Below are 23113 nucleotides of genomic sequence, written 5' to 3'. Positions count from 1 at the left end.
AGATTTCTTTGGAGAAGCTACTGGCATTTATGAATACTTTCCCCACCCAGGGGTAAGGAATTCTTGATGTTCCTTCCATCACTTCAGGTTTGCTGAGTGAAGCATCCACGGAACCGTTCAGAGAGCTTGAAATATAGTCTCTGCAGTTGGAAACACACAAGACTGGTATTTGACTCATGCTCAGAGTGAGAACGCAGCATGTACAGCAGTTTATGGGAGGCTATATGGCTACCTCAGGATCTGTATGCATGCCCAACTTTTGAGCAAGAGATGTGTAAGTGTACCTGTCCATTGAAGTAGGGCACACAAAAGAGAGAACTCAGATGGGGTCATCTTTCTTTATGTCCAATATGGCTGCCTAGAAGGACAGATGAACCCTGAGGCAATAACCTGGAAGCAAATTCTGGATTCCTAGGAATTGCAGAAGATGATGCAAAGACATCCAAAAAAGAGATGTTTCTGTAAAGACTAGGGAGAAGTTCTGCCAGTGAAGTGATTTGCCAAAGAAAAACCATGGAAATAACTACCCAAATAGTTACTTTTAACATCTCTAGCCAAGCAAGATCTTCCATGTCACTTAAAGTTTCTCCACTTCCTTTTTTGGTCTTAAGAGGTTCTGACCACACCCACTTGCCTAAAGTCAAAAAACAGCTACAAATGGACTGGGATGTGAGGGAAGAAAAATCTTAAACTTGAATGAAGATTAAAGCATTAATCAATAATTTGTACTGACATAGTCTAATGACAAAATTGAGGTTGTGATTTGTGACTTAAAGCAATTGCAATGCTGTCTATTCCCTAAGAATGGATCAATACCATTAGGGCCCGAAGATGACTATCCCCTTTTAGAAGGATACAGGGAGACAAAAAATATAGTTGCATCTCAATTATGTCATGAAATGTGGTTGCTCAACATATTGATTATATAGGGATGTCTAGAACAAAAGTAGAATGCAACATATTTGGTTGTAGGGATACGAGAGGATTCTAGAAATTTTGTGCACTTTTCTATGTGTTCCTGGAGAGTAGATTTAATAAAAGGAGAGTCAGGTTGGATTCTCAAATTATGGGAGGCTTCTTGTTGATTTATTTAATGGCAGCTTTGGATAGAGTCTTTGCTTTCTGGGGCATGGTTTTGAAGTCATTCTGGGTCAAGTATTTTGGCAGGAGGTCAATTTTGTCAGGTACCAGAGAGGTGGCATCAACCTAAGAAGTATGGGGGTTGAAAACTAAATTTAACTAACATAGGAAAATCTGTATGGTGTTATGGTACCTCATGGATGGGTAAGTCTTATCAGGAGAAGCTTTCTGGGTTGGCTTTTCATTCTGAAGCAAGTGTTCTAAGTATTGGCATGCATCATGGCAGACTGAATGGGGATAACTTCTGCCAGAGACAGTTCATGGTTATAAGTGACATAGGAGTGTAGTAGGAGAGGAGAGACTTACTGTTTACTTCTCAGATTCCATTTTTCCTAAACTTTCCTAAACTTCCTAGGCACTTGCCCCATTCTCTCTTTTCCATGAATGTAGAGGGTTCTTTCTTCAGAAAGAGCATAGATGCAGAGCTCGGATCCTTACTCTCTCTTCCTCCTAGAGCCTGCCTGTGAAAATTTGGTTTTACCCTCCAAGGCCTCAGCTGTACTACAGTAGGCCACATGAGATGAGGCTACATGGGTTAATTCTCAGACTGTAGCCACGTACTTGAACCACATCCTACAATGTCAGTTTTATCAGCAATAAACATAAATAGACAAAAAGTAGATTTGGGTGATTTAAATTATACCTGGAGAAGTTTTTGATGGGACCAGGGCATATGACTATGGGCTTTCAGCTTTAACAAGTGAGCCATGCAGGATTTGATTTAGGTACTTGTTATAGTTCACAGCAGTTTTATTCCCAAGGAAGTGGTTGTTTTTGTACAGGTGGAACTATTTTATCAACACTGTACTGGCCATGCTGACATTAGTGGATAGTAGCAACAGGGCTTATGTTACTAATGTATGATCTGAGCTTTGGGTTGAATAAGCACATAAGCACTGTCCATGGTCTTATAATTCAGAGAACACTCATTGTGGAGGCGCTCACAGTAGAATGATGCATCTGATTAGAAACAAATAAAAAGTAAAATGGAACCCTTAGAATAATGAGCATATGCCTTTTCCTAGGTGGAATTGAAAAAGATAACAAACAAATCAGTGAAATTATTGCATACCTAATGGATATACAAAGAAATAATAAAGCCTGCATTTGGAGCACATAGCCTTTAAGAAGTGAGTTTGTGTAGGGTATCCAGAATGAATTGCAGTGATGTGAAAAGAGTCTTCAGTTTTATTATCAGAATAGAAGCAACAACAAAAAATAAAAACAAAATACAGGAAAACTAGCTTATTCCTTTGGAGAAAAAGAGATTTCCTTAGGAGAAATACTGAAATCATATGGGAAAGATTAGACAGATATGAAGCAGAAAATGGTATCTTGAAGGCTGAGAGAAACAAATATTAAAAGGAAATGGGCAGGGGTGCCTGGGTGGCTCAGTCGGTTGGGCAGTTGACTTCAGCTCAGGTCATGATCTCATGGTTTGTAGGTTGTGGGTTCGAGCCCCACCTTGGGCTCTGTGCTGACAGCTCAGAGCCTGGAGACTGCTTCAGACTCTGTGTCTCCCTCTCTCTCTGCTCCTCCCCCACTCATGCTCTGTCTCTCTCTCTCTCCCCCCAAAATAAACGTTAAAATTTTTTTTTTAAAAGGAAATGGGCAGACCCAGCTCTGACTAGTCTTAAAAAGCCAAGTAGAAAAGTAGATGTCTCAGCTGTATAAATCAAACAATTGTGACTGGATCCTAAAGAAATCTAACCAAAGCAGGGTGACAGAATTTGAGAGAGCAACCTAGAATGAATCCTTGAGATAGGGCAGGATCAGAGGAACTGAGGATGTGGCCTTTTAAATGTGTGGATGAAAAGTTCAGAGTGACAGCTATTGGGAATTACAACTTGAAGAATAGAGAACTATACCAAGGGTCCAGAAAACCTGGACAAATTTAGGGTAGGAGGCAAAAAACCAACACAAAATATTTAAAGCATTCTTGGAGGAGTTTCAAAGTGATACAACCATTAGAGGTAATGGTACAGGTAATGCCTTGCCCTTGGGTAACATTCCAGAAATTTAAAGAATCAGCATTTTAAAGAAAGATCCAACAAAGGGATGCCTGGGTGACACCTTGATTAGGTGACACCCAGGCACCTCTTTTTTTTAATTAAAAAATTTTGTTTTGATAGAGAGAGTGTGCACATACATGAGTGCGGGCGGGCAGAGAAAAAGGGGGACAGAGAATCCAAAGCGGTCTTTGTGCTGACAGCAAAGAGCTGGACATGGGGCTTGAACTCAGGATCCATGGGATCATGACCTGAGATGAAGTCTGATGCTTAACCAACTAAGCCTCCCAGGCACCCCAAGTGTCCAATTCTTGATTTCAGCTCAGGTCATAATCTCACGGTAGTGGGATGGAGCCCAGTCTGGGGCTCTGTGCTGGCTGTTTAAGCCTGCTTGAGATTTTCTCTCTCCCTCTCCCTCTGCCCCTCCCCCACTCATGCTCATGTGCACCCACAGGTGCTCTCTCTCTCTAAAAAGAAAGAAAGAAAGAGGCAAAGAAAGACAGACAGACAGACAGAAAGAAAGAAAGAAAGAAAGAGAAAGAGAGAAAGGAAGGAAATATCCAGCAAAGAAAGACAAGACATATTAAAGAGGACATATTATAGGAAAAGGCATGCAGAATAATAAGAGCTCAAGTCCAGGCTTTAGCCTGATGTTACTTCATGGGAATCTTCCTGGGTGGGATTATCCAACTCAGGTAGGAGGTCATGGATATGATTTGTTTAAAGAGTGAAGGCTTTGAAAGACTCAGTACTTACTGATTTCATATCTCATATGGGAGAACTCACAAGACAATATTTAAAAAATATATTAGAAAAATATATATTTGCATCCAAAAGCAATGAAAAACAAAACAGAACAAAAGGTACCAGTAAGTAGTACTAGTTTTACACTGTTAAAGAAAGACATAGATCAACTAAAGGCACAACTTAAACTCTTAGAAACTCAACTGAGGTCCCCTGAAAGTTGTCAGATTTAGCACACAAAAATAAAGGACATTCTGATGGTTAATTTTGTGTTAACCTGACCATCAACCTAGCCACAGTACCCAGATATGTGGTCAAAGACTATTCTGGATGTTTCTGTGAGGGTGTTTTTAGATGAGATTGACATTTAAATTACTGGACATTAAGTGAAGCAGATTGTCACCCATAATATGAGAGACCCTCATCTAGTCAGCTGAAGCCTTTTATAGAAAAAGATTGATCTCTGAGAAAAACCAAATTCTGTTACCAGATGGTTTTTAGACTTGTCTTGCAACATTGGCTCCACCTTGGGTCTCTTACCCTACAGATTTTGGACTAGTTAGACTCCATAAGCATGTGAGCCAATTCTTTAGTAAATCATACACACACACACACACACACACACACACACACATACATATACACAGGGAGATCTATAGACAGAGATCTATCTGTATCTACAGATATAGATATCTATGCCTATACCTACAATTAGATATAGTGTTAAAAATGAAATAACAAACCCCAAATGGAGTCATTTGCCCCCGCAATAGCACACCAAGACTTAATTACAGTTTCAACCTCTCCCAGGAATGTGAGCTTTTACCAATCAATCTAAAATCTCCAGAGCAGCACTAATGAGGTAATCTGTGTGATAAAAACCCTGCCATCCTTTCCCCCCACAAAAAGATGTGACAATCCTTTCTTGTCTTTTGCTAATAACCTCTTGCCCTACACTTCTTATATAAACCTCTTTCATACAGTTCCTCAGAACATCTCTCTACTTGCTGGATGGGATGCTGCCCAATTCATGAATCACTTAACAAAGCCAATTAGATCTTCAAATTTACTTGGTTGACTTTTTTTTAACAATAGATAGATGGATATATTATTGTTTCTGGTTTTCTGGAAAACCCTAATATAGACACTCAGTTACATTTCAGATTCAGATAAGAAATGAGTAATTGCTAGTATAAATGTGCCCTAAATACTGTCTGAGACATACACTAAAAAATTATTTATTACTTATCTGAATTCAAATTTAACCAGGTGTCTTGTATTTTATCTGTCAACCTTACTCTAAAAGGAATAGAACACTATGTGCCTATGTCACTTCTATCAAAAAGATACAGTAGAAAGAAACTCTACTCAAGATCTATCTGGAACAATATAATGTGGAGGAAAGCAAGTTTCTCCAAAGAGGAGGTATTTACCCTCATGAGGTCTTCAGAGGCACACAATTCAGCCATAATTTGGTCAGGAACATGCTGAGGTTAATTCCCCACAAGAGACAGGCAAAAATGACAGCGGTTGTACAGGTCTAAGAAATTCCACAGCAATGCACATGGCAGTGGCCACTAGGCTTCCAGGATCAAAGACACTTGCTCACCAGACTGTAAAATACATGCCATTAGACAGATTCAAATTTGGTGCATTGCTGGCACTCAAACAGGGAAAAATTAAAAGTTTGGAAATATTTCACGGGAAAGAAAGGCACTCTGATGATTATGGTGTTCATCATTATAAATTTCTAAGTTTTGGAAAAAAAACCCCACTCTCTTAATAGCCTCTGAGAGAAGATTATATATACAGGTGACATATCATAAATGCATCAAGCCAAAATTAATCTTTGGGGGTGTTCTCCCAGCTGAATTTAAATGCAGAAGTCATGGATTCTAGATAAGTAGTAGTAGACTGGTGTGGCTAACAGCTTTACTTCCTTGCTCATATGACATCCTTTGTGTGAGGTTTATTCTATTCTCCCCACTTAAAATTGCCCTCAAATCTCTCTCTGGTCCTAACCCCCATAACTTTGCTTATATTTTTCTACAAAATGAATCACCTTCTAATGAATTATTACTTATTTATTTTGGTTAAGGTCTGTTTTCTCCAACTAGAATATAACTCTGTTGAGAATGGGAAAGTTTGCCTTTTTTGGTTTTTAAATTTTTACTCACTATGTATCACAAGCACCCAGAACAGGGTGAGAGGTGCAAGGCAGGTACTCAATCAATATGTGTTGAATAAATGAGTGAATTTAAGCGTATTGCAGAACCCTAGATAATCACATAGGACATTATTTGGGATGACAAGTAGAACATGAAATGAAGTGTCAAGATTTTGTTTTAAAGTGGTCTTAGAGTGAAATTTATACTACTTCTCTCTGCCCCCAATGATCCCAAAAGGATCCACGGAAGAGTAGCACTTGATATCTGGTTAGAGACTGCCCTAATAAATCCCCCCCCCCCCATTGTCTAAGGGCCTAAAGTTTAAGCCCAGTAGCTTAAGAGATAAAAACCCTAGGAAACATTGTAAGTGGAGATTCTTCTTATACACTCATCTAGTTTCTGGGTGCAGAAATTTCCCCAGCACCCTTGACCTTTATTTCTTTTCTAACTCTTGTTAGGAAGTGAAGCAATTTATGTAATTCATAAATTTTGAAGGAGAAGTAGACATATGTAGCCCAGTTTGTTCCTCCATGTTTCTTTGAGATGAAGCTGCTTCAGGAGATAAGCTACATTGATCTGTTCCTCAATGCTATAAATTTTTTAAGAGAAATTCCCCATAGAAAGAAGCCTGTGTTTTTTCCTTATTGCTGTGGCTGAGTCAGTACATATGCATACGTCTGAAGTGTACTATGAAGTAGCAAATTGTTACCAAACATCTTAGCTATGTCCCCCTATCTATCATTAAAAATTATTCTTGATCTCTGACATTTTGTCAATATTTAAATTGGTTCCAAAATTTTTCTAGAATGCAGAAGTTATTTATTGGATGTCTTTAAACTCTAGTAGGTGTCATGACTGAATCAAATTGTAAGTTTCACAATTCATTCTTTTTTTGTAAATTTTTATTGGAGTAATGACTATATATCAAATATTGTGCTCAATGCTAGTAATAGATGAATAAGATGTGTCCGCTTGCCCTTAAGCCACTTATAATCCAATGGAGAGGAAATAGACATGCAAGCAACAGGATAAAATATTGTGCTCTAAGCACTGCATTCACAATCTGTACAAAGTGTTCCAGAGACAATAGGAGGGAGGTACTGCCTTCTGTCAAGAAGAGAAGCTTTGGTAAGGAGGAATGAATTAGCAGGGTGGTTACTACTGAAATGAGAGGAAGAATGTAGAAAAGGCTGAAATTTTATGTGAAAAGCTTTTCACCAGATAATAGAACCAACTCTTAGCAAAAATATGTAGCAAGTCAAATTTATTTGTCAAACTCCTCATCTATGTATTTTTCTTTTTTCGGAGAACTTTCCTTTTCTTCTTGGGCATCCAAATATGTCTTGATGCTTGATTCCTTCTAATTATTAAGGTCAGTGACCTAAAATTGCTTTTATGTCAAAGTTTCATGATTTGACTGGAGTTCCCCCTTGAAGGAATTTGCATTTTAGAAGAAGTCCAGCGGAGGTTGAAACCCTAACATGAATGAATGATATGTTAAGCCAGTGATGCTACAAAATAATCTTTTCTGAAATTGCATCCTAAGTAAAATCTTGGAAGAAGCTGTTTGCAGTGACAACTAAGCATGCTGGCTTAAACCTATGGACTTTCCAGAGATCTTAAGACATATTTTTTGTAAGTTACTTGCCTGGATTTCTATTACAACCTTGGATATGATGTATCTAAAATATATCAACTCTATACTGAATTTGCATGAGCCTGATTTCAATTTTCTAATAGGTCTAAGAATGCTCAGTCTGCAGATCAAGTTTAATCTAATCTTCCTTTAATCTTATTTTTATATCATGCCAAAATAATTAGTCAATAACATATGTTAATTTCAAGTGGTGATTCAACTGAGTGCAACGTCAGTTTTTGTTATGGCGCTGCATAATCACAATCTACAATATTACTAGAAGTGTAACATTTAGTAAGTCTTCCTAGCCAATGAGCAATCACTGACCATTTATTTCTCTTGAGTTGTCTTCTATTAAAATTATATACATTATTGGCTTTGTTGTAGGACTTAAATGTTCACCTTAAAAATGGATCCAAGCAATGAGGAGTAGGGAAGACTGGTCTCCTGGAATGGAGGTATTGAACTAAAAGAGAAGAGCAGAGGTGGGTAGGAATATGCAATTTAGAAATTCTGATATTTTAGGCACATCAATGCTAATTTATAATTCTTTAAACTGTACATATATGCTATTTCTTTGTATATATGATATTTTATGTTTAAAAAGCTGTAAGGATTAAGCAGAAGATGAATTTTAAAGAACTAAAATGAGGACACAGCATAGTGGAGTTATGTAGAATGGAACAGAAGAAATTAGATGGTTTTCAGAATCAAACTTAGGTTTGTATTCCAGCATTGGCACATAGATGTGTGAAAACTGTATACATTACTTAACAAATCTGAGATTCTGTAGCCTCATCTATAAAATGTGACTATAATTATTTAAGCTTGAAAGTAAGAAGAACTACCCCCAGAATGGGAGATACAGGAGAAGTGGGTCTCATTTCAAACCAGAAGGAAACTGGGGGCTGATGGGGGCAGTGGGGGAGAGGGGAAAATGGGTGATGGGTATTCAAGAGGGCACTTCTTGGGATGAGCACTGGGTGTTGTATGTAAGCGATGAATCATGGTAATCTACTCCCTAAGCCAAGAGCACACTGTATACACTGTATGTTAGCTAACTTGACAATAAATTATATTAAAAAAAAGAAAATTAAAGGAAAAACTGAAAATAATGGCAACACAAACTGCCCATAAAGTGTAGAGCTTGAATAGGAAAATAAGGTGCTGAATTATATATGAGGTCCCTTTAATATCAGTGCGCAGATTTCTGATCTTCCAGGTAACATCCCTTCTTTCCTTTATTCCTATTCCCAACCTTAAAATATTTTGGGATAGCTGAAAAAATATAGACAAATACTACAAATATTATAAGCCATAGTATGCGATACAGTGTTGGATAACTATATGAGAAGCCAAATGGCAAATACATTACCTAAGATTACTTTTAATACTAAATTAACTCTTTAAAGTGACTGGCACATTATTATAGGCTTAAGCCAATGACTGTATAGCATTTCCCTGGAATACAGTAATGGTACACAAACAGATATATAACAAAACTTAAGCTAGTGAAATGATAGGGAACATTTTCTAGGAGCTTCTTGGAGATTTTCTAGCAGAAAGAGAAGTCCAGGAAATTTTCGTTGTACCTTGACATTGTTATACACATGAGCAAGGTCTATAACTGTATAGCCTGAGAATTTCATTAGATTTCTTTATTGGATATGATCTTCATTAGATTTCCCCTCCATCCCCCAATGCCTAAGTCCCCAACCAAGTGAGCGAAATGACAGTAGCACCAGGTAACTAACATCATGGTTGAGTGACTACAACATGGTTGGTAGAAAAGAACCCAAGTATCTGGAAAGCTAGCACAGACCTGAAATGAGGTCAGTTAGAAAAAAGGTAACCTCAGGATATTTTAAAATAAAGCACACCACTTCTGCAACTGAATATTCTATAATTCTTTATCTTATTTACCATAGATCATCCAAGGCTTGATTGTTTTTCAATCCTTGATTCATTAACATTTATTTTATGATTCTTAACAAGGATGGTTTATCACCTTTTTGAAGGAGGAAACTAAGACAGTAAACAAAATGTCAAAAAGAAGTAGCTTAAAAGCAATAATTATCATGGCAAAAGTGACAGATGACAACTTGATATGGAAGAAAGCACAGATGGAATTCTATTACCACAGTTCATAATAATGGGTATCTATAAAACTCCTTGAATCATCAGGAGAAGTTTCAATCATGTTCGATAACTTCTAACATGAAGGAAGGAACATGACTAATCATCATGATTTTCACTAAACTGGTTAATACGAGAATATTTGGCATTTGGAAAGGTAACATTCAATTATTTGAAAACAATATAATTTTAAGTGTTATCTCCTGATAATATCAAATAGATTTTTTTTTGTTAATGGAAAGTATAATATCATTGCCATGAGGGTAGAATTATGTTTTTAGGAATTTAAATTCTATAAGAAGTTTAAATAAAAAAAACCTTTTCAATGTGTTTTTCTTATTATTCAGAAACTCAATAGATAGATAGGCTTTGTGGAATTTTAGTTTTCATAATACAGACTCAGTTTAATTCTGAGGAAAAATTACACCTTCATAAACATTTCCCTATATAAAAATAGTAGTGTTTTTGTTTAAATAGGCCAGAGTCATAACTATGCTACCAAGAATTTCTTAGTATTACAGTTCTTAGAATCACAGTTCTTGAAAAAGAAACTGTAAAAACAAACAAACAAACAAACAAACAAACATTATAACAAAGCTAAACTAAAGGGGAAGTATATACAGCTTAAAGTTATATACAGGTAAAATCAAAGAAAATATAAGTTTGTAAAAAATAAATTGAGGATTGTTTATCATTATGGAATGACTTTCTTTATTATGTTTGATTTTGAACTTTTTAAAAATATAATTATAGTCCCTCTAGCTTTCATTTAAATAGTATGAGATATATATATATGTATATATATATATATATATATATACATATATATATACTTTTTTATCCTTTTATATTTAATCATCTGTGTCTTTAAAGAGATTTTTTTTATAGGCAACACATGTTGTCTTTCCTTTTTATCCAATATGACAAGCTCTACCTTTTTTTTTTTTTTTTAATTTCAGAGAGAGAGAGAGAGAGAGAAAGAGAACATGAGCAGGGGAGGGGCAGAGGTAGAGAGAAAGATAATCTTAAACAGGCCTCCAAGCTCAGCACAGAATTCAATGGTGGGCTCAATCCCGTGACCCTGAGATCATGACCTAAGCCAAAATCATGACTTGGAAGCTCAACTGACTGAGCCAATCAGGTGCTCCAACAAGCTCTGCCTTTTAATTGAAACATTTACACCATTTATAATTAATGTAATTATCGATATCATAAGGCTTAATGCTGCCATTTTATTATTTTTTGTTTGTTCCTTGGTTTTTCATTCCTCTGGCTTTTTTTTCTTGCCTTCATATGGGTTATTTGGATATTTTTAGCTCAATTTTTATTTATAATTTATTTTTATTTATTTATGATTTTTGAGTATATAATTTTGTATAATTTTCTTAGCGGTTGCTCTGTATAACATAACTATGTAACTATCACAATTTACTGGATTTCCAATGTCATTACCACTTCATGTGAAATAGAGATCCTTATTTACATTTAGGTCCCTTTACTCTCCCTACTTCATATATGTTCTTATGTTAATTAGTTCTTCTACATACGTTGTGCACTTTATCAAGTTCTGCTATAATTTTTACTTCAACAATAAAATATGACAGAAAAGAATGTCCTATTAAGTTTAGTTCTATTTTTACTCAATTTTGTTGTTCTTCTTTCACATCATTAGAATTTGTGTTCCTTTATAGGTAAAGGGCTAAGTCTTTGTTATTTCTCTCTGGTTCTAAGATTTTCTTCTTTATCTTTAGTTTTCGTAAGTTTAATTATGACATATCTTATTGGGGATTTTTAGGTTTTATCATTTTTAGAGTTCATCTAGCCTCTTGAATCTCTAAACTTACGTCTTTTAACAATTTGGGAAGTATAACCAATACTATCACAAATTCTTTTTTTTTAGATGCTCTTTCTCTTCTCTTTCTAAGACCCTATTATTTTTACAGAAATTCTAGAAGTTTTGTCCATTTTTGTTAAGTCTATTATTCTCTTTGTTGTTCAGATTGAGTAAATTTGAATAATTTGTCTTCCAGCTCACTTACCTTATTCTTTGCCATTTTCACTCTACTATTGAGTCTATTCAGCAAGATTTTTATTTTGGTTATTAAACTTTTCAGTTATATGATTTCTATTTTTAATAACTTATTTCTTTGTTGAGATTTTCTATTTTTTTCACTTGTGTCAAGAGATTATGTAATTGTGTGTTGAAGCATTTTTGTAATGCCTGCTTCAATTCCTTGTCATATAACTTCAACATCTGATTCATCTTAGTACTGGTGTCAGATAATTGAGGTTTTCCTTGTTCTTGATATACTAGTATAATACCATTTTTACCTTACAAATATATAATAAATCCATTGGTATAATACAGTTTTCTTTTTTTTTAATGTTTATTTATTTTTGAGAGACAGACTGTGAGTGGAGGAGGTGCAGAGAGAGAGGAAGACAGCAGATCCAAAACTGGCTCCACACTGACAGCAGACAGCCTGATGCAGGGTTCTAACTCGCGAACCATTAGATCATGGCCTGAGCTGGAGTTGGATGCTCAATCGACTGAGCCACCCAGGCACCCCAGAATAATACAATTTTCAATCCTATCTTGGACATTTCTGGTTGTTATGGTTGGAGACTCTTGAACCTGTAAGAATCTTCTACTTTTACCAGGCACTTATCCTACTTAGATTTAGCATATAGATTCTGGACTACTTTTGTGGGTTTTAATTACAATGACAGTTTTCTAATCCCTTGTAATGCTAATCCTATTCTGGTCTGCTTTATTCTTCTGGCACTGTGCGCTATTGCTCACACACTACTGGTGACATCTGCCACAATGAAAGTGCCTTTCTGGGAACCCTAATGTTGCAGAGTACCTTTCTGGGAAGGCACAGAAACCACAGGGTCTGGGTCTACTTATGCCACTGGGTGGAAGGCAGGAAAACACAGGCTTTCACAGCCACTCTCCCCTGCTACCTGCTACTGAAGGTGGATTAAAGTGCTTGTCAGCTGGGATTTTAGAATGTTGGTTAGGGATCTCTAAAAGATATCTACTGGGCTTCTCTCCCATTCCTTTGGATTGGAAGAACAGGCTTTTCTTGCTTATTACTATGTGTTTGTTGTTGTTGTTGTTGTTGTTATTCATGTCTTTTGACAATGCCAGTTTGCAGTTGTCTATGGTGTACAGTCCAGGCATATATGGAAGATTAAAAAAAAAAAAAAAAACAAAACTCAAAAAACACACAATGTTGTCTTTCCTCAATTACTGAAGTCCCAGCCAGTTTTTCTTCTTCTTTTAAGCTTTCAGAGTCCTTTCACTGAATAATTTTCAGGGAAAATTAGAAGGGAAAATCAGGGAAAACTGAGTTCTTGGCATCTGTTTTAAAATGAAAAATTTGTCCTTCCATTCTTGCCCCCTCCCTTCCTTTCCTCCTTCCTCTTTTCCTTTGTTTATCTCTTTCTTTCTCTCTTTCTTTGTCTTTGTCTGTTTCTAATTCTTTCTCTCCTCTTCCCCTCTCTTTCAAGGGGACTCTTATGGTACACTTTTATTTTAAAAGTTAAGTAATTAATTTCTTCACTTTTCTGAAATATTTGTTAAATATCTCCTAAGTTTGAGACACTACATTATGTGTGTCTGATATAATGGTAAATAAGACAGATATCTTGCTCTTCAAAGAGTTGATAGTGTGATTTAAAAAAGCTTATCAAGGGGCACCTGGGTGGCTCAGTTGGGTAAGCATCTGACTTTGGCTCAGGTAGTGATCTCCTGGTCTGTGAGTTCAAGCCCCATGCTGGGCTCTGTACTGACAGCTCAGAGCCTGGAGCCTGCTTTGGATTCTGTGTCTCCCCCTTTCTCTGTCCCTCTCCTACTCACACTCTGCCTCTCTCAAAAATAAATAACATTAAAAAATTTTAAATAAAAATGTTTGTCTAGATGTTTCTGGAGGCAGATATCATTTAAGTGACTGTATAGCATACTGTAAGAGATTTTAATATGTAGTCACATGTGTTTATTACCTGGAGAAGTATACTCAACTAAGTCTGATGACTTTTTCCTTTGAATCACTCTGATTTCTTTCTTAAAACAATTTGTAATTCTTAGGTTGGATTCTCATTTTTTTATTTCTTCATATATTTGTCATTATTTCCCTTCATCTTTTTGGGGGGCATATTTCCCTTGTATTCATGGGTTTTCTATATTTGTTCTTCAAATATCTGATATTTTGGGGTGCTTGGATGGCTCAATTGGTTGAGTGTCTGACTCTTGATTTCAACTCAGGTCATGATACCAGGGTCATGGAATTGAGGCCCAATGTCAGGCTCTACGATTAGCATGGAGCCTGCTTGAGATTCTCTCTCTCCCTTTCCCCCCCTGCTGGCTCTCTCTCTCTCTTTCTCTCTCTCCCTCAAAAATAAATAAATAACAAATAAAAATTTTAAAAACATCTAACATTTTACAATGTCAAATTTTCTTTTATGGACTCCCATGAAGATTATGTCGAGTTTCTTCTAATACCTTTCCTCATCAGAGTTCATTTTTATTTTGCTTTTTACTTGTCGAAAAAAAAATTCTGCCTTTTCCTTATTTTTTACTTTGCAATGGGGCACCTGGGTGGCTCAGTTGGTTAAGTGTACTACTTCAGCTCAGGTCATGATCTCGAGGTTTGTGGGTTTGAGCCCTGCTTTGGGCTTTGTGCTGACAGCTCAAAGCCTGGAGCCTGTTTCAGATTCTGTGTCTCCCTCTCTCTCTACCCCTCCTCCACTTGTGCCCTGTCTCTCTCTGTCTCTCAAAAATAAATAAATGTTCAAAAAAATCTCTTTATACCTTGCAGGTATTTAATAGAATATTTATATTCTTGTGATTATTAAAAAATTCATACTACTTTATTTTTTTTCATTTCTACATTCAATATTTTTCAAAGGTATACTCTTCCTTTCCAAGGTAATTTTTGTTGTTGTTCTCTGATTCTATACCATTTAAAAATATGTATATTCTGTCCCCCTATCACTGAATATGTTCAGGAATTAAAAGAACACCTATGTGGTTGAAATACAGAGAGTAAAGGGATAAAGTGTGAGATGAAGTTGAAGGGGTGGGTACAAGTTAGACTCTTGGAGGTCCTATAAACTATAGTAAGGCTTTTGTCTTTCTTGAATGAGCAATGGAAATCCATAGGATCATTTCAAAATGAAAGATTTTAAGAAGTGTATATAGGAGAACCACTTTTTGGAGTATCTGGTAGAATCTTAAAATCTTTGCAAAGGAAATGATTTGTGAGCAGATTCAAAATGTATTCAGAAGGCAAAATTAAGAAGCCTTGAAATTATGGTGGCTATAGGAGGAAAGTGAGAAAAAGGTATGAAAAAAATCACTTCTAGCTTTATGTCTTTTGAAACTGGACAGTTCAGAAGATACAACATGCAGACAAAAAAAACAGTGGAAGAAGCTCAGGTTTTGAGGGAAAGAGCACTGATTTTGAGACTTTGAGGTATTTTTTTTTTTTATTACAAATGTTAGCAAGGATGTGGAGAAATTCTTTTTTCAACGTTTATTTATTTTTGGGACAGAGAGAGACAGAGCATGAACGGGGGAGGGGCAGAGAGAGAGGGAGACACAGAATCGGAAACAGGCTCCAGGCTCCGAGCCATCAGCCCAGAGCCCGACGCGGGGCTCGAACTCACGGACCGCGAGATCGTGACCTGGCTGAAGTCGGATGCTTAACCGACTGCGCCACCCAGGCGCCCCTGAGGTATTTTTTTTAATTATGTTTATTTTTGAGAGAGAGAGAAAGAGAGAGAGAGAGACATTACCATCTCTTTTACCAGACATTAGCCATCTCTTGCTTTAATCCTGCATCTGCTCTTTTGCTGGCCAAAAGAGAACTTTAGACTTAGAGTCTATGACACCAACAGAATATGGAAAAGGAGAAGGTGTAGTTAAAGTCCCAAATCAGTTCACTGTGAATTAAACAAAAGTGAGATTATCTTGGGTGAGCCTGGCTTAATCGGCTGGAAGCCCTTAAAAGATGGATAGGGCCTTCCCTGAGGACAGAGTCTCCTTGTTGTCTCAATGAAGTGAGCAGCCATACTGAGAACATACATGTAGCAAGGAACTGTAGGAGGTATCTAACACCTAAAGATGGCTTCCCGCTAGATGTCAGCAAAAAGCAGGGCTTTGGCCATACAACCACAAGGAAACAAATTCTTCCAACAACCTGAGTAAGCTCAGAAATGGATGTTTCCTCAACTGAGCTCCTGGTAATATCCTGAAGCCGAGAACCTGGCTAAGCCCACCCTGGACTCCCAACCCACAGGCACTGCAAGATAATAAATGATGTTTTAGCCACTAAGTTTGTGTAATCTGTTGCATGGCAATTAAAAACAAATAACAGCAACACAAAGCAATTATTGGTGGTCTGAATGAAAGCTATTTTAGTTGAGTGACTGGGTAGGACCCAGATTGCATGGGTTTGGACGACTGAGTGGGAAATAAGTAAATGGGGTGAGTATAGATGACTCTTTACAGAGGCTTACCTAGGAATAAAACAGAATGTAGTGCTGTAGCTGAATGGGGCTGTGGTTTGGCAGACAAATTTATATCTTTGTTTTTTTTTAATAGGATGTAAGTTGAGCATATTTCAAAGCCTGTCTTTTACAGGGAGCAATTTATTTTTACTGAAAGTTTGCTTGACTATGCTAGATGTAAAATATCAAGATATAATTCACATGAAATAATTGGTTAAGAGCTATGTCTGGTGACCTAATGTTGATCTTCACTTGAAAATACTGCAGAAAAGTATAAAATATTATAAAAGAGAGCAGTATGAATTATGCTACTTAGCAAAACCTTCTGTATGCAATATCTCCAAATAAAAGAGACTTCTCCTTGCATTTAAAGGAGTCAATTTCTACTGTTCCTTCCAATTCAAAGGGGAAGCCACATTTAGCTTTCTATGATGGCTTTCTACGGTGGCAGCTTTCCATGGGAATTGACCCAGCAAGTCTTGGTCAAGATCCCATATGGAATTTGTAGAATAATAAAGAACGATGCTGCTGTGTGAGAAAATTACTACCTAACATGAATTACTATTTAACACTGCTGCAAGAATTTCAGATTTATGTCATTTGTTCACAAACTGTTGCTTGCTGTGCATTATTGTTTCTAAAGATAGTGGTGGTAATTTCTATTAATTTTCATTTCTGTGATCAGAAACATGCTTTATTATCTTCACACAGATGCTAAGTTTGAAATAAGAATAATAATAAGTGAAACAAAAGAGAGAAGAAAGAAAAGAAAACTATGTCCCAGGTTCTACACCAAGTACTTAATACAGGCATACCTCAATTTATTTCATGGCACTTGATTGTTTCACAGATAATTGTGTTTTTACAAACTAAAGGTTTGTGGCAACCCAGTGTCGAGCAAGTCTATCTGTATCATTTTTCAAACTGCATTTGCTCACTTCACATCTCTGTCACATTTCAGTTTTCTCACAATATGTCAAACTTTTTCACTACTATTATATTTGTTATGGTGATATCATGTGATCTTTGATGTTGCTATTACAATTGTTTTGGGGAGCCACAAACTATGCTCATGTAAGATGGCAAGTTTAATCAATAAATGTATGTGTTCTGTTTCACCACCTGCCATCTTTCTCCCTCTCCTAAAGCCTCTGTATCTTCTGAGACACAACAATATTGAAATAGGTCAATTAACAACCCTCTTAAGTGTTCAAGTGAAAGGAATAATCACATGTCTCTAATTTTAAATCAAAAGCTAGAGATGATTAAGCTCAGTGAGGACAGTAAGCCAAAAGCCAAGACTCTTGTGCTAGTTAGCCAGGTTGTAAATGCAAAGGAAAAGTTCTTGAAGGAAATTAAATATGCTATTTCGGTGAACACATGAATGATAAGAAAGCAAAATACCCTTATTGTTAATCTGGATAAAGTTTGCATGGTCTGGATAGATCAAACTAGCCCCAACAGTCCGCTAAACCAAAGCCTAATCCTGAGCAGGGTTCTAACTCTCTTCAATTCTATGAAGGCTGAGAGAGGTGAGGAAGCTGCAGAAGAAAAGTCTGAAGCTAGTAGAGATTAGTTCATGAAATTTAAGGAAAGAAACCAACTCTAATAACACAAAAATGAAAGGTGAAGTAATAAGTGCAGATGTAGAAGCTGCAGCAAGTTATCCAGAAAAATCTAGCTACGATAATGAATGAAGATGGCTACACTAAACAACAGATTTTTAATGTGGATAAAACAGACTTCTATTGTTTGGAGATGTCATCTAGGACTTTCCTAGTTAGAAAGGAAAAATCAGTGCCTGGACAGGCTGACTCTCCTCTTAGGGGACTAGAGCCGCTGGTGACTTTATGTTGAAATCAGTGCTCAATGACCATTCCAAAACTCCTAGGGCCTTTAAGAATTATGCTAAATCATTGGTGCCTGGGTGGCTCAGTGGGTTAAGTGTCCAACTTTGGCTCAGGTCATGATCTCAAACCATGATCTCAAACCATGATCTGGTTTGTGAGTTCCAGCCCTGCATAGGGCTCTGTGCTTATGGGCTCTGTGCTGACAATTTGGAGCCTGGAGCCTGCTTCAGAATCTGTGTCTCCCTCTCTCTCTACCCCTCCCCCACTCATGCTCTGTATCGCATTCTCAAAGATAAAATAAACACTAATTTTTTTAAAAAATTAAAAAAAAAGAATTATGCTAAATCTACTCTGCCTATGCTCTATAAATGGAACAAAGCCTGGATGACAGCACATCTGTTTGTAGCACGGTTTACCAGATATTTTCAGTCCACTGTTGAGACCCACTGATTAGAAAAACAGATTCCTTTCAAAATATTACTGCTTACTGACAATATATCTGGTCACTGAAGAGCTCTCATGAACATGTACAACAAGATTCATGTTGTCTTCCTGCCTATTAACCTAACCTCCATGCTGCAGTCCATGGATCAAGGAATCATTTAGACTTTCAAATTTTATTATTTAGGAAATACATTTTGTAAGATTATAGCTGCCATATACGGTGATTTCTCTGATGACTCTGGGCAAAGTCAATTGAAAACTCTGGAAAGAATTCACTATTCTACATTTGTGATTAAGGACATTTGTAATTCATGGGAAGAGGTCAAAATGTCAACATTAACAGAAGTTTGGAAGAAGTTGATTCCAACCTCCTGGATGACTTTGAGGGACTCAAGACTTCAGTGAAGGAAGTGGTTGCAGATGTGGGGAAACTAGCAAGAGAACTAGAATTAGAAGTGGAGCTTGAAGATGTGACTGAATTGCTGCAATTTCATGATCAAACCTTAACAGATAAGTTGTTTCTTATGGATGAGCAAAGAGAGTGGTTTTGTGAGATAGAAACTACTCCTGGTGAAGATGCTGTGAAGATTGTTAAAATGACAACAAACGATTGAGAATATTGCATAAAGTTCGTTGATAAAGCAGTGGCAGGGTTTGAGAGATTTGACTCCAATTCTGAAAGAAGTTCTACCATAGGTGAAATGGTATCAAACAGCATTACATATTACAGAGAAATAATTCGTGAAAAGTAAATCAGTATAGCAAAATGTTTTGTTGTCCCATTTTAAGGAATCGCCACAGCAATCCCAACCTTCAGCAACCACCGCCCTCATCAGGCAGCAGGCATCAACACTAAGGCAAGGTTCTCCACCAGCAAGAAGATTACAACTCACTGAAAGCTCAGATACAGTTTGCACTTTTTAGAAATAAAGTATTTTTTTATTTAGATTGTACATCAATTTGTTAACCATAATGTTATTGCAGACTTGACAGACCACAGTATAGTATAAACATAACTTTTAATATGCACTGGGAAGCCAAAAAATTCATTTGACTCATTTTATGGTGATATTCACTTTATGATATTCCCATTGTCTGGAACTGAACCCACAATATCTCCAAGGTATGCCTGTATAAATACCTTCCTTTAATTCTCAAAACAACACTATAAGGTAGACTCTATCACTATCCTCATTTTTCAGATTAGTAAATGGCGTCTTAGATTTAAAAAAATAATACCCAGATTCCTGCAGCTGGTCATACTAGTGTCACATTAGAGAATAAACTCTTCTGTGAGACTCTGAAGTTAATGTATTAATTAATTAATAGGATATACTGCTTCCATTCTGAAAAAGAGGATTTCTTAGGGAATTAACACTGGTAACAAAGCAAGAAGAATTGTTCATTATACTAACAAGGGATAATGAAGACCTCTCTAGAAAATAATAACATTTTATAAGTTTCTTATTTCTTATTATGTCTTCCCATGTTCAATAACTTAGTCAACCCAACTGAGTTCCTGAGATGATATTTGAAAAATGCCCTGACTGCCACAATCCAATTGATGAGGACTTACTTGTGAATATAAGCATCAGTTATGTTATATACCTTCCATAAGACAAGAATAAAACTTAACTCTAAAATATGCCCACCTTCATTAGTCTTTTGTATCCATGATGATTTACTATCATCTGCAGCCAGTCATTTGACTTAGCCTAGTGGTTTTCAAATTTAAGTTGGCATCAGAATGCTCTGCAGGGTTTCTTCTAAACACACAGATTACTGCACCCAACTCTCAGAGGTTTTGATTCAGTAGTTGTGGATCACAGCTCTTAAAATTTGCACTTCTACCAACTTCCCAGATGCTGCTACTGTGTTTGCTCTGGAGAGCATACTTTGAGAACCAATGGCCCAGATCTGGCTTTAGAAACCCTTTCCTGTAAAGAATCAGGTAAATACTTTTGGCTTTGTGAGCCATCTAATCTCTGTCATAATTACTCAACTTTTCCTCTGTAGTGTGAAAGCAGCCATACAGAATACCTAAAGAAACAGAGATGGCTATGTTTCAAAAAAATTTTTTTTTATTTTTACAGAAACAAGTGTCAGGCTGGATTTGGTCAATGGACTCAATGGTCAACCTCTGGCCTAGACTAACTCAGAGTTTTGAAAAAACACTTTATATATGTTAAATAGCAATTCTGAGAGAATCATTGGTAGATTCATTCACAAAACTTTCTTATAAGTTTTAAAATAAAACTTATAGAGAACTAAGCTATTTGTGTTAAACCAGCATAGAGGAGAAACCCCAGAGCTTCCTTATGAACCCAATAAAAGAGCAGTACTTTTATGTAAGAGTCTGCTTCTTATACTTTTAATTTTATCATGCCCAGAATTCAATTTTCATTTTCAAATTTTAGTTTTAATTGGATATTGTTATAGTGTTAAAAGCCATAAATCTATGAAATAAAAGAAAACTAACACTAAAAAAACTAGCACTATCCTGAATGACATAGATGATAACCCAATCAGATTGTCTATTAACTTTATAATAAAACAAAATAGAATGAAAACACTCTACCTGCCATGAGTGTGCCCAGTTCTAATTATATGGTCTTTACTCAGAACTGCATACTCGAAACTAATTTAAAATGCCAATATTATCTAAAAAGTCAATTAAACTACATATGCCAGTGAACCAACCACATTAGCTCTATCCTTATAAAATGTAAGTTTCTGTAAAAGGAAAAAAAATCGCATACATTTTGGTCATAATAGAATGTGTTTTAGTTCCCTGAAAATAATTATATGCAAATAGCAAGAAGAAAGTTAGTATTATTGGTCATCTTATAAACTTAAAATGCAAATATTATGTCAAACATCTCCAACAATGCTACAGGCTAGAAATATTAAAATAAAGTCTCCATAGACAATTCCATATTCTAATATTTACTAATCTGCAGATGGAATAAAATGATTTTATGGTAAGATATATGACTTCCATCTTTCAAAATATTTTCGTAAATTTGATTGTTTCCTTTTGATCAATGTTTTTGATCAAATGTTTCCTTTTGAGCAATGGTTTTATGTTTACCATTAGATATTTATTCTTTAGTCTAATGCAATGGTTTTCAAGGGGTTCTCAGTTTTAAAAAATGTTGAAAGAGTGTTGTGGTCAAATGAAACCGGAAACTATTGATTTGAAACACATTTCAAAAGTTTCTTTTACATCAGGACTCCTCAGAAACATTAATATTCATGGTATGAATATCTAAGAAAGACGTGGTAGACTATGCAGCCTTTTCCAATCTCATTTGAACATGGAATCCAATTATCAGCAGAATATCTTGATGTACAAGAGAAACAGTCAACAGAACAATGTTCCTAGTGTCTGAATCAAGGCATCATATAGTCATACGGTTTTAAAAATAAATTCAATTTGATTCAATAAATATTTATTAAGTACTTCTATTATTTGACTAATCACTTACAAGTTAATCCTTTATTGTAAATGCTACTCACCAAACTCTATCTAGAACATAACCCTATTAAACATACTTACACTCTTCTTCAGGCCTCTTCCTGAGTGCTGCACGAACTTCTTTACAAGGACTTCTCTGATATTGTGGGGGATTCCTTCCCCTTATTAGGTTCTCCATCCTATAAGAGAGAATCAAAACTAAATTTAATACCAAAATCTTTATAAATTTTGACTCTCCAAATGGTCTAAATCAAGAGTCAATAATTCAAGTATCTACTAAGGCTTGGTAGACAACACTATTAAGTGTCTGTCAAGGAATGAGACAGTAGGGAGTGGCAGGGACTGTGGCAAGTGGAGAGTGCTTGGCTTTTCCAAGGAGTTCTAAATTTAAAAAAAATTAAAAAACACCACGTAGACAAAATTCATATACCCACTCTCCAATTACAGGTTGCTATGAACTGAATGCCCCCTGTCCCCAAATTTGTGCATTGAAATCCCCTATGCAACTTCTCAGCTACTAGCAATATATGATGCTGACAACTGGAGAATAACAATAAATGAATTAAATGCAAGTTGGATTAGCATATTTTATAGCACATACTTTGTGTTCAGTATTTTTTGGTTTCAGTAAACATAGTTTTGTGCCACCAGTACATAGTCTACTCATTTTGATAACACTAAAAAACTACTGAGAGTTCAGAATTTGAAAATTCAGAACAAAACCATCTATTATCACTTTGAAAATATAAACATAGCTTCTTAACATCTACAAGATTATTCTAATGGGATATCACTGGTTTTGATAACAGCTGGCCAAAAGCATATATACCATTGAAAACAGCATGGCTATTATGGGCGATAGTGGTGTAGGGTCTCCTAGGGTTAGTGGTGCAGAAGATTATGTTTCTGGCGTCTAGGGGGCAAAATTAGGAGAGGACAATCCCATAAAAGCATTATTTAAAATTATGTAAAATGTGAGATAAATAATCTTT

At 36.1% G+C, this 23113-nt stretch overlaps 1 protein-coding gene across 10 annotated transcripts in view; it reads right to left on the bottom strand.

Moving 5' to 3' along the window:
- LRRC7 (leucine rich repeat containing 7) overlaps window positions 1–23113 on the bottom strand; it is a 550569-nt gene that overhangs the window by 424200 nt on the left and 103256 nt on the right. For 9 of the 10 annotated variants that reach the window (XM_019837223.3, XM_045034767.1, XM_019837219.3 and 6 more), the window contains exon 2: window positions 22203–22300. In XM_019837223.3, the coding sequence (XP_019692782.2) occupies window positions 22203–22300 (98 nt within the window). Of the gene's footprint in view, window positions 1–22202; window positions 22301–23113 lie in introns of those variants that run through there. The other variant, XM_019837220.3, reaches the window with a different exon arrangement.

Source organism: Felis catus, chromosome C1 (genome assembly GCF_018350175.1).
Source record: "Felis catus isolate Fca126 chromosome C1, F.catus_Fca126_mat1.0, whole genome shotgun sequence".
Lineage (NCBI taxonomy): Eukaryota > Metazoa > Chordata > Mammalia > Carnivora > Felidae > Felis > Felis catus.
Note: the sequence above shows the minus strand (reverse complement) of the source record. Positions and strands in the feature narration are given on the sequence as shown.